We start from the raw sequence: 12,414 nt of genomic DNA on the forward strand, positions 1-12,414 counted from the left end.
TAGCATATAGATCGTTTTCTGTCGGGGTTAGGGAGAGGGGAGGAAACGGTGCCCAGGAAGAGCAACAACAACAACAAGTGGACGCCGCCAGCCGAGCGACTGACTTTGCACGCCGAAATTGGGAGGTGGTGGTGGGGAAAGGCGAAGGGGCTGCAGCTTGGAGCGCGCAAGCCGGGAGGAGGGAGGGGAAGCGCCCCCAGGCAGCAGCAGCAGCAGCGCATCTCCTTTGTCAATCCTTGCGAGAGCAACAGCCTGTCTGGGCGCGAGGAGGGATTGTTGGGAACGGGTGATTTACAACAATTGCTCAGCTCCAAAAGAGAGAAAAGCGGGGAGGTGGGGGAAGGCTGCGCTTGGAAAAGAACAGCGAGCTGTACACGCAACATCCATAATCCGAGACCATTGCAGACAAGCCCCGGCGCTCACCCCCCGCCCCATTCTTCGTCCCCAAAGCGCCCCCTCCTTTTTGTCAACTTCTGGGGTTTCTGCACATCCTCCTCGATTTGGTCAAGATCAAAGCTGAAAGGAGTGGCAGCCGGGTTTTTTTTTTTTTGCGCCCGGAATTTTGCATCGTCCAAAGCCTCCAGGAGTCTTTTTGTTGTTGTTGTTGCCTCGGCTCGCCCAGAAGAGAGGAGAAGGCGATTCGCCGTCGCCCCTCCGCTTTATGCGACCCCCACCCCTCCCGCGCCGCGCACCTTCCTCCTTCGGAGCGCGGCACCTGCGAAAACAGGTTGCCCAGAAAAGCCTCCCCGCCCCCGCCGACCAAGATCTCTTGCTCTCTCTTTCTCGTTTTGCAGATCCTGAGTGCTGCCTTTTCTCAGCCCGTCGCGGTAAGTAGACAGCAATGCCTCCCCACGGCCCCCTCCCCGCATGATGCTTAGGGGTTATATGCGCTATCTTTAAGAAGATTGTCTCGGGAGCATGTTTTTAAATGCTAAGTGTGTGTGTGCGCGCGCGCGTACGCGTGTTAGAGCTTCATTGCCCCTGCTGTTTGACTATTCCTCATGCAGCACAGCCACCCTCTTATAATATTTCCCAACGCTCGCCTTTTGGGTGAAAATTGCCAGCATCAACTTCCAAGAACGAAATTTGATTTTTAGCGAGAGCTGGGATGTTCTTTATACCTAATGAGTTCCAAAGATGTAGCATGCAAGCTGGCGGACTTGGATTAATTATGTATTCTGCTATATAGGTATTGTTACAGAGGCTGGGTGGAATTTATGTGTGGTGCTCTCATGATCCAATTATTCATAATACGTCTGCATCCATGCATTTGTAGCCATGGTGGGCACCTGGAAATATTTCCTACCTAGATTTATGCAACCCACAATTTCTCTATTGCATGGACAATAGATGTATGTGTATGAGAGAGAGTGAATACCTTTGTTATCCAGAGATAAATAATGTCAGTCTAAATGCATATTGCAATATAGATTTGCAGTCAAATGCTCTGTGTGAAATAGTGTATGGAGACACAAACCATACATAGCTATGCACCTTGCTGCGTTGTGTGCAGGAACACCTAGTCTGCATTCATACCTATGCTATGCACAGGTATATTTCTACATATATATGCAATACAGAGCTACATCTCTGTTGCAATAGAGATTTGCATTTGAAATCCTCTCTCTGGAGATAAAAGAACACTGTGTGAGATGTGGGTGTGTATATGCCTTCATATTCCTCAACTATATCTATATATAGACAGATGCACACAGACACAGAAAAACTGTGCATGCAGTGTGGGTGGGTGTACAATGGTAGAGAACCATGAGGAGTGAAAGTAGGCAAATCTGAACCCTTTAATATGAAATACCATCACTTGCATCTATAGAATATGACCCATCCTTTTCTTTTGTCCCCCCCCACTTTTTTTTTTGGTCTGTGTGCATGTATGTGTTTCAGGATAGACATTTCTACTGCATGAGAGTAACCAAAGGGTGATCCACTCCTTCCTCTCCGATGGGGAACTCAGAGCCAGCTTTTCAGCCTTCTTGTTGTTGTCCTTCTCTGGCCGCAGTCCCTCCTGCTGCTGACTTGGGCGATGCTTTCTCAAGCTTAAGACGTTGCTGACAGATTGGCGAAAGCAAGAGTGTGTTCAGACCTCCACACTGTGTAAACAAAGTGAAGACTGGAAGTTCCTTCAACTTTCTAAACAGCTGTGTTCACCAGCAATTTCATTGCTAGGCCAAAGCATCACGTGGAGGCAATTCTGGGGATGTTGGCTATTTTGCACTTGATTGTCCCGAGGAACTCAAGACCAGTGTTTGTTCTCGAAGACTTCTTACTTTGCTTAGGTGCACTCCTCGCTTGATTCAAAGTGTCCACAGAAAATCATGAACTCGGACCTGTGGATTTTGTGTGAACCACTGAAGAATACCATAAGCAGTGGGATCTCAAGTGTAAAAGGACATGGTCCAGGATTATCTCTTGACGACACCAGAGGACTTTTACAAACACACCTCCATAATTTGTACCGCACCTTCTGGGCAGTAAGATGTGGAACACTTCTCCTTGAGAAGTAATGCAGAGTGAAAACCCAGGTTATGCTAACAAGGAGGGACGATGCTTCCGAGATACTGTTTTCCAAACTTCGGTGGTCACGCTCTTCTCACGCAAAACACCCAGTGATGACTATTGAGAAACGGGACATTTTCTTCCCCTCTTGAGTGTCCTAAACAAAGAAATCCAACATGGAGGTTGCAATGGTAAGTGCAGACAGCTCTGGGTGCAACAGCCACATGCCCTATGGATATGCAGCCCAAGCAAGAGCCAGAGAAAGAGAGCGACTGGCACAGTCCAGGGCGGCGGCGGCGGCAGCTGTAGCGGCTGCAACGGCTGCCATAGAAACGGGGGTCTCTGGAGGAGGAGGACCTCAGCACCACTATCACCAGGAACAGAATCGTGGGGCCTCCTCTTCCTCCTGTGGTGGGAACACATCACGTAGCAGTTATCGTCAGAGCAGGAGGAAGAAGCAGAGGAGGAAAAAAGCCTACTGTCTTGGCAGCAGGGAGTTTGGTGCCTCTTTCCCCTGCTCTGAGTTGCTGCCCCTGAGTGGCTCAGAGGAGAAGATCCTGAAGGACTTGAGCGAGGAGGATGAAGAGGAAGAAGAGGAGGAAGATGACGGGGAGGATGAAGAAGACGAGGAAAGGAAGTTCTACTGCAGTGATGGAGAAGGTGAAGATGAGTATTCGTTTTCCGATCAGCTTCCTGATGACGGCGCTGGGCCCGGTGGCTACACTTCCGTCCGCTACAGCGAGTACGAATGCTGCGAACGAGTTGTCATCAATGTTTCTGGCCTGCGGTTTGAGACTCAGCTGAAGACCTTGGCTCAGTTCCCCGAAACGCTGTTGGGTGACCCGGCAAAGCGGGGCAGGTACTTTGACCCTCTCCGGAATGAGTATTTCTTTGACAGGAACCGCCCCAGCTTTGATGCAATTTTATATTACTATCAGTCCGGAGGACGTCTGAAAAGGCCAGTCAATGTCCCCTTTGACATTTTCAGCGAGGAGGTGAAATTCTACGAACTTGGGGAGGAGGCCATGCTGAAGTTCAGAGAGGATGAAGGCTTCGTCAAGGAAGAAGATGACAAGGTACTGCCTGAAAACGAATTCAAGAAGCAGGTGTGGCTGCTCTTCGAGTACCCTGAGAGCTCCAGCCCTGCCCGAATTATTGCCATCGTCTCGGTTTTGGTCATTTTGATCTCCATCGTCATTTTCTGCCTGGAGACACTGCCAGAGTTCAGAGATGAGAAGGAGCTGATTTTGACCTACAATGTGGAGAATGTGAATGAGACGTTGCAGATGCCGGGCGGGGGACACACGATTTTCAACGACCCTTTCTTCATTGTTGAGACCGTTTGCATCATTTGGTTCTCGTTTGAGTTTACAGTGCGCTTCTTTGCTTGCCCCAGCAAAGCAGTCTTCTTCAAGAACATCATGAACATCATAGACATTGTTTCCATTTTGCCTTACTTCATCACCCTGGGTACAGACTTGGCGCAGCAGCAGGGCAGCAATGGCCAGCAGGCCATGTCTTTCGCCATCCTGAGGATCATCCGCCTCGTCCGGGTGTTTCGCATCTTCAAGCTCTCCAGACACTCCAAGGGTTTGCAGATCCTGGGCCACACTCTCAGGGCCAGCATGAGGGAACTGGGCCTCCTGATCTTCTTCCTTTTTATTGGCGTCATTTTGTTTTCCAGTGCTGTTTATTTTGCAGAAGCTGATGAATCTCTCACTCATTTTCACAGCATCCCAGATGCCTTTTGGTGGGCTGTTGTGACCATGACTACAGTTGGTTATGGGGACATGAAGCCCGTCACTGTTGGTGGGAAAATAGTCGGGTCCCTATGTGCCATTGCAGGTGTGTTAACCATTGCTTTACCAGTGCCAGTGATTGTCTCCAACTTTAACTATTTTTATCACAGAGAGACCGAAAATGAGGAAAATACCCAGCTGACACAAAACGCAGTCAGCTGTCCGTACCTTCCGACGATACTCAAGAAAATCCGAAGTTCATCATCTTCATCCATGGAGGAGAAATCAGAGTATTTGGAGATGGAGGAAGGGGTTAAAGAGTCTCTTTGTGTGAAGGAGAAAAAGTGTCAGGTCACAGGAAACGGCAGTGAGACAGCAAAACAGAACTGTGTTAATGCAAAATCTGTGGAAACGGATGTTTAACTTTGACTGTTTCCAAACCTATTTATGCATTAAAGTGCACATTGGTTTTTAAAAAATATGAAATATGCAAACAGGAGTTTAAACAAGCATATAGAAATATGCCATTTACTTGTTAAACATGAATTACAAAGCATTAGTAAACTTGTATTGCATATCAAGTCAATGATATACCTTGTGGAGGGGGTTTTACCTGAAATAGTTTCAAAGTTTATATTTTTACTAGAATGCAGGTGTTTTGCACATGAGGGAAACAATTTTACTTTTAAGGAGGATGTGTTTATCCACCTCACTCACTGCCCAGTGGTAAAAGTTAGCATTTCAAGGTATTTACTATGTAAGAAACAATGAAGTTCAGTAGCCATGCATTCATTTGTTAACGCTTTAAGAACAGCTACCATGATTCAGTGGATTCCATAATCTTTGATTTTAAAATGCTAAAGAGGGTTGTGGGGAAAAAAATCATTCTATGGAAACTTCAAATTTGATCTTAAAATATTTAAAGAATCATTGTGGTTTTTTTTTTTTAAAAAAACAACCAACCAACCTGGATATGTAATTGTTGAAGATACTACCAAACCCCCAGAAAATGTTTATTTTTATAATGCTTTTTTGGAGACCTTGTGGCATTTGTTGAGTAATACATGGAAGAATTGAAGTTAGAAAATGATTTAACATGGTCTGGATGCAGTGGAAAAGTGACTGGATTGCTTTTTTTGCACTACTTTATATGCTGGAGATATTCTGACAGAGACTTCATACTGTGAATGTTTACTAATGTTCAATGACAATCATTGGAAGAGTGAATCCTGCATATTTATTTTCTTGTATTTTTTTTGCGCTATGCTGATTGGCTAAGCAGCTGACTTTACATGAATTCCATAGTCTTTTAATTATGAATATCTGTTATCTGAACAAAAAAGGATTGTGAAGTAAAATTTTATAACCATTCCCCCCCTAAATCAATCTTCTTCAAACCATCATACCAAGTAGTAATAACAAGCTCACTCATAAAAGTTGCTTAAAGGATAGAAAATGTATTCTGAATAGGGGTTGTGTGTGTGCGTGTGTGTGTGCGCGTGTACATGCATGTATGTACATGTGTTTGAACTGGAGAAGCAGGGAATGGGAATCAAATATAGCAATAGCCATAGATAAGCAAATCCAGGGCAGAAAAGATTTCACAGGATCAGGTAAATGAGGTTGCAATGTGTTGTATTTTTTTTTTTTTTACTACAATCAAAGTCTATGAGTAACAGAATGCACTTTGATATTGGTTAAATATTTCTGTGGACCAGACATAGCAATATACCGTTGAACTGGCAAATTGGGATCAGCAATCTTTAACTTGCAAATGTGCTATTAGTGGGTCAGAATTTCTCCTCCCACCCACCTTTACGTGCAGCATGCACCCTTCTCCACGTGTTTTGAAACAGCTTTAAAGATAAAAAAGTGTGAGATTTGTAATAAACATGGTTAAGCCTAGGCATTAAAACAGCTAAGTATATATTCACCCCATCTGGTTCCTGTTTGGGCCAATGCAACAACCTTTTCATACCCAAATGCCTCATATAGACAGTGGGAGCTGTGGTCTTGCTGTAGTTCCACCACGAGACTCACTCTGCATTCAGGAGCTGAGAAGGTCTTCATAAACCTAACACATTTGTAGAGGCAAAGAACAGGAGGGATGATGAATCCAGAGTTACTGATGATGGACTATATGAGTTGGGAGAAGTCTTGTGGCATTTCCACAGTTAATACAGTTGACTTCATGCTATTTATAAAAAGAATGTTGAGGCTAGGACTCGGAATTCTAAAAAGCAAAATCCATTTACAAAGCATGCATGTATATCAATGCAATTGTGGGGCAGAAAATAAATGTGTGCTTTAGACAGAAGAAATGCTTGAAAATACTAGTAATGAAAGAAGATATTTCCTTGGGATCGAGAAAAAATATAGATTACCCAAACTGGTACTGTACATTCTCAGTCACACTTTGTCATAGTGGCTGATCTTTTTTCTATAATTGAGGTTTCAACCTGTAGTTAATTAGTTAGTTAATTAATTGGTTTTTTTGATTCAAGCATTTACCATGGGTACAGGTGCCACCTTAGAAGTGAAATTATTTGTTTTTTTTTCTCACATAGGAACGAATTGCATCTTTTAAGATGGTGCCTAATGTCACGGTCTAAAAGCATATGCTCCTCTCTGTGGAACCACTGTTTTAATTATATGTAAGTTATAAGCGATCACTTAAAACTCTGCAGTTAATCAAGTAAGGTTTATTCAAGATGATGATGATGATAATGAATTTCATTCAGCTTGGGGCAGATCCTCTGCTTTGAATCTTTGCAGATTTGTTCATTAATCCTAAAAAGAACTGAAATAAAGATTTACTACATTTTCCCATATCCCATTCTGCATTATGCAAATCTGGAACAATTTTTAGTACTAGTGCATTGTGTCTGATGCTAAGACATGGTGGGATGAAGAACTGAAATAAATATTCATACAATTTGAACTCATATTCTCATATTCTGAATATGAAATGTTACTGCAAAATTTAAAGTTTGAGTACTCTAGATATAGCATCTCTGGTCCAAGTATATTTTTGCCCATATCAAATGTGGAATGCCATAAGTTGCCACTCATCAGTTACTAAACATCATTGCATGTTATCTATCAAATCATATCTGATACTAATCACCACTTTATGTCATCTAACAGATACTGTCGAATACTAAATGCCACTGCATGTCAGCTATCACTTACTACAAACTACGAAATGTCATGTATATGCCAGCTATCAAATTCTGCCAGATACAAACTATTGCATGTCCACTGTTCAGTACTGTCAGATATCAAATGCCAAGATCAAATAGCAGTAGATGTTGAATATGAATATCAAATAATCAATGTTTGGCAAATATTAAAAGAATATCGAGGTAGGGTACAAACGTGTAGTCCTTCAGAGATGGTAGACTGGATCTATTCCTCTGATGTCAGAGACAGAGATCTGACATTGGAATTTATTTATTTGTTTAGAGGAGCTGTCCAATTGCTGTACAAATTAAATTGTTAATCAAACGCAGATAAAATTCACTATATATACATAAAACCACCATAATTAAAAATAAAGATTAAACATTCAAAACAAATATAGGTAACTAAATTATGTGTCTGCATAAGCTTGCAGGGGGGAAAAACCACCCCTTCTTTTTGCTGCCATCAGCTCCTCAGCCACTCTGGTCCAGCTGATCTTTCAGTTCTGACTTTGAGATGATAAAAAGGGGAATACTGCAGCAGAGTATTAGGAAGCAGATTGGGCCCAATAGACCCAAAGCCACCCCAGTCTCCTGACAAGTCCCCAAACAAGGAAGAAATCTAGACAAGCTTCTGAGCTTGACTACATCTCTCCTTTCCTTTCCCCTTTGGAAAATCTGGAAAAGTTTTTTTTAAAAAAAAAATTGAGCAGGAAATGAATAGCATTCCTCTTACCTTCCAGCTTGGGAGGGTATAGGATATATCCATTTGTTTCATCCCCGCCTTAGAATTGCACTGTACATGCATTACTCCACCATTCACCAAGGAGAATTCTGAGGAGAAATTGTGGGAGCAAGTGGAGTGGCCAGTGCTCCCAAAATTAAAACACGAGAGTTCTGCTCATGCAGCAAAATCTGCTCCAGGGTTCCACAACCCTTCGGAGGAGATTGTTAGGGTGGGAGTCAGGCTGCAGATAAGGAGGAAGTTCCATGATGCAAGCAGAAATCTGTCGCTTAAGCAGAAAGATAGCATTAGCTACGACCCATAGGTCTACTTCCTGTTTCAGCCACATGGATGCTGCTTGAAACATCTGAGTGTTGCATGTTGCCAACTGAATGTTTGTTCACCTCATAGACTGCCCTCTGCATTGTGTTGAGAATTTCTGTGTCACTGGCAACTACTGGGGACGGTGTGCAAACTCCCTTTGCAATGCAAAGCATCTCCACGGCAGGCTGCTCAACAGATTGTTCCTGTATCATGAAATATAAACTGTTTCAGCAAGCATCCAGTTAGCTGGTATAACCTGTAGGTTGGCTTTGCAGCATGTGCTGGTGAAGCTAAGCTCTTTCTCCCAATGCAACATTTTCACCATGTGAAAGAAGTGTTAGAAAGAGCAGCAAGCATTTCCTGGTCACTCAGGTAGGACTCCTTTTTGAAGTTGCTTTAGTCCTTGCGGTCCTGATTTTGTGACATCTAATCCATGTCTTGAAGCAGGCAGAAAACAAGGTTGCTCTTCTTTTTGATGGCTCATTTGCTTATACTATTTTGACCCCACCTTTCCTCGAAAGAGCTCATGCAGAGTGGTGTACATAATAACATTTAGCAGTGGCTTGCTGAGTCAAGGAGGCATGAGGCAACAGGCAGGTCAGTGTAGTGCAAATGTGCTGGCATAGCCAATTCGCCACTCCTGCCGTCCCACTTGCACCTTTCTGACCTCCCTGTCATCTCCCTCTCCTTCCTAGTAAGGGACAGTGGCCTACCTGCTGAGAAGGTAGTGTGATGTGTCGCCCCCCCCGGGTGAGGCACTTATGATAGCATTTAATTTTATCCTTACAAAGTCTCTTGGAGGCAGGTTAGCCTGGGAGATGGTGACTGGATCCAGCTCTCTAGTTGAAGTCTTATACCCAATTCAGTTTCATCACCCTAGTTCTGAATCAGACAATTATTCCACTAAAGTGGCAGTCATAATTTTGAGCATTGTTGTATAGATAGGGAGGATAAAGGGCGTGTATGGATTGATTTTTCTAGTAGCTTTCGGAAACAGAATTTTAACACTACCCATGCCATGTTTTATATTGCTTTTATAGATAAATGCTGCATGATAGCTCTTTAATGTGCAGACTTTCTTGGGTTTCAGGGTTTACTGATTCCTGTCAACAATGCCCAACTGAGGGATTTGCAAGGCTGTCATGGATGATGTAGTACAAATGAAGTACAGTCTGCTGCAGAATTGTTGTAGAAAATTCTATACAATCTTGTAACTTTTGTTTAAAAAAATGGTATTGCTTCTCATGCTTGCAGTTTTAGTGCTAAATCATGAAACAATGAATCAAGAAAGTGTCAATCTGGGCACAAGTAGTGCATGCTAGGTATATGGAAGATAACATACACAGTGAGACACTCTGGGAAGTGATCAGTAAAGATAGATTTAGCATTTGCAGGAAATTGAGAGAGTTTATTGGCCTCTGAAGTCAGTGGATGTTGTAGGTTGAATGTAGAGAGAGGTGGAAAATAAATGTCGAAAGAAATTATATCGTGAAAAGTAGGGTGTGAGATCTAATTGAAAGTTTGGATGTAAAACCCCAAAGGAGGAAATCATCAAAAATCCCCACAACCTTCATAATGTCCAAGGACACAGAGTTGTAGCCAATTAATTTCCACACAGAGTAGATTTATTGAAGGTAAAGGAGGTGAGTTAGTAATGTCCATTAATTTCAGTGGGTCTGCTCTTGAGTATGAGTAACATTGAGATACAACTTGCAGTCAGAAATCTGTTAACCTTTCAGGATAAGGAAGCAGACAACTGTGAACTTATTTTAAAAGTTGGACTTGTCAATGAACATGTGATAATTGGATTCATATAATTGTTGTGTGGCTAGAAGGGATGTGAAGCTTAACTATTCATCCATACCCCTTCCCTGAAAAAGAAAACTGAATGGTTATGGGGCATAAGAAGAGCAAGTGCAACGCACCATGCTGTGGGTACCTGTAGGACAAGTTCAGCTAAACACAGTCTTCAATTGGCATGTTGCAACTGAAAATTCAGTAGAAAACAAAACAGTATGCTTTTGGTGTGACAAATAATCAAGAACCATACATGTGTTTCCTGAACTAAGCATCCCTCACTGATGCAAACAGCACAGGAGCTGATTCATGCCTGCATGTGGTACCACTTAATAGCTCATCACTAGTTAACTTACTATAACTGAGAGCTGGCTACACATCCAGAAAAAAAATCAGGTAAAACCCTCCTGGGATAGCACTACTTCAGAACACAGGGGAGAGACTTTGTGTTTGAATACTCAATTATTTTTAAAATCCCCTGAGTGCAGAGAACAGGCACATAAACTAAACTTTACCAAATATGTGAGCTCTATCTGCATTCTGAAGAGGCATCGTCCCAAGGATGGCAGGACTGTTTCTGACTATGTACATCAGCTCTCACTGACTTGCAGCTGAAAGGTGTGGGTTGCTTTCTTTGAAAAGTATTGTGATTTGAGGTGATGTGAAGTGATATGAAAGCCGTGCCTACAGTGTTTGATCTGTGATAGCTGTTTCAAAGAGACAAATGTTGCAATCACCAATATGAATCTGCTTGGGACCTAAGATTGTTCTCAGAGGCCCTGTTCTTTGGTCCACCACTTAGGCTGATCGACAGGACAGGGCCTTTTCAGTGGTGACTCTACACCCGTGGAATTCTATTTCCTGAAAACTCTCCTTGGGGCCCCTCTCTTGTGGCCTTTAAGAAACCCATAAGCACCTCTATTCCACCAGTCTTTTTAATGATCTTTTTACTGGACCCCTATATATAATTTTACTAAAAGGTTTTTTTGTTTCAATTATAGGTGTGTTCAGCTGTTTTAACATCATTATTATAAGAGATTGCATTTTAAGTATTGGCCTTGATAGGGATTGCCATACACACACACATTTAAATGTTTGATCAGGACTCAGTTAACACTTGGGAGGGGGGGAATCAGCTGAGTATGCAGCTGAATGTGAGTCGCTCCCAGCAAACATTAGAATGAACATGCATAGAGAGTGAGAAGAGCCTGCTATTCTAATGCCACTCCTTCAAACCCACATTCACTGAGTCCTGTCTGAATGTCTGAAAAGGGCTGTTCAGTGATACACAAATCAGGGATGGGGAGCCTATGGCTCTTCAGATGTAGTTGGGCTACTGTTCCCATCAGCCCTCAGCATTGGCTGTCTGGATGAAGCTGATAGGAATTGGAACCTAAACATCTGGGGGCCCATAGGTTCTCTATCCCTGGTGTAAACCACTCCTAAGTCACTCATTGGTATGGGGAGGAGTTCTGATGCTCAGCTGACCCAAGACTGTACAACAACTATGATGACATGCTTCACTCATGATGTGTGACCAAAAACCAGTACGGGTGGGGCTATGATCTGGCCAGCCACCAGATTGCTTTCTTTATCTCTCAAAAATAGTATACATTTAGCTGCTGAGTAGCAAGGTGTTTTTCCTATGACTATTTCCTGCATACAAATAAATGACTTTATGTGGAATTTATTTTGGTTGTCAGGGTAACAGGGGATGAAGCCTCCCTTGCTTCACTTGGCCCAAACTGTTCAGAAATACCGATTTAGGTCGTCTTCATTAAAACTGTTATGCTGTTATTAAAACATTCTTTCTCAATGTTATTTAACATGGGTGATGGCATGCATTCCTGCTATGGGAGACAGAAAGTGTCATGGTTTAATAAACGGGTGGTGTAAACTGAGAGTTGCTCCACTACAAAAGCACGATCCTCTGCCAATATAAAATGACATTTATTTATTTTTTTGTTAACATTCTAGTCAAAGTTAAGCACTTCTTAAAGACCTCCTGAATGGATGACAATTCAGCACATGCTTAACTTGGACACTGATATCCCAGGGGTTGAAGAGTACTGAATTTTGGCTGGATTGTCTCATGTTCTGTAGCCAGGATAGCCAACATGGATAGCCACCACCC

The 12,414-nt window shown here is 42.8% G+C and overlaps 1 protein-coding gene across 1 annotated transcript; it reads left to right on the forward strand.

Annotated features, from left to right (window-relative positions):
* The first annotated feature begins 208 nt into the window (after window positions 1-208).
* On the forward strand, window positions 209-12,083 carry KCNA4 (potassium voltage-gated channel subfamily A member 4). The gene is made up of 2 exons (XM_083580403.1): window positions 209-827; window positions 1,903-12,083. Exon 2 carries the CDS (start codon window positions 2,691-2,693, stop codon window positions 4,674-4,676), a length of 1,986 nt encoding a protein of 661 aa, XP_083436529.1. The 5' UTR covers window positions 209-827; window positions 1,903-2,690; the 3' UTR covers window positions 4,677-12,083.
* Window positions 12,084-12,414: the final 331 nt, after the last annotated feature.

Source organism: Podarcis filfolensis (assembly GCF_964270895.1).
Source record: "Podarcis filfolensis genome assembly, chromosome: 1".
Lineage (NCBI taxonomy): Eukaryota > Metazoa > Chordata > Lepidosauria > Squamata > Lacertidae > Podarcis > Podarcis filfolensis.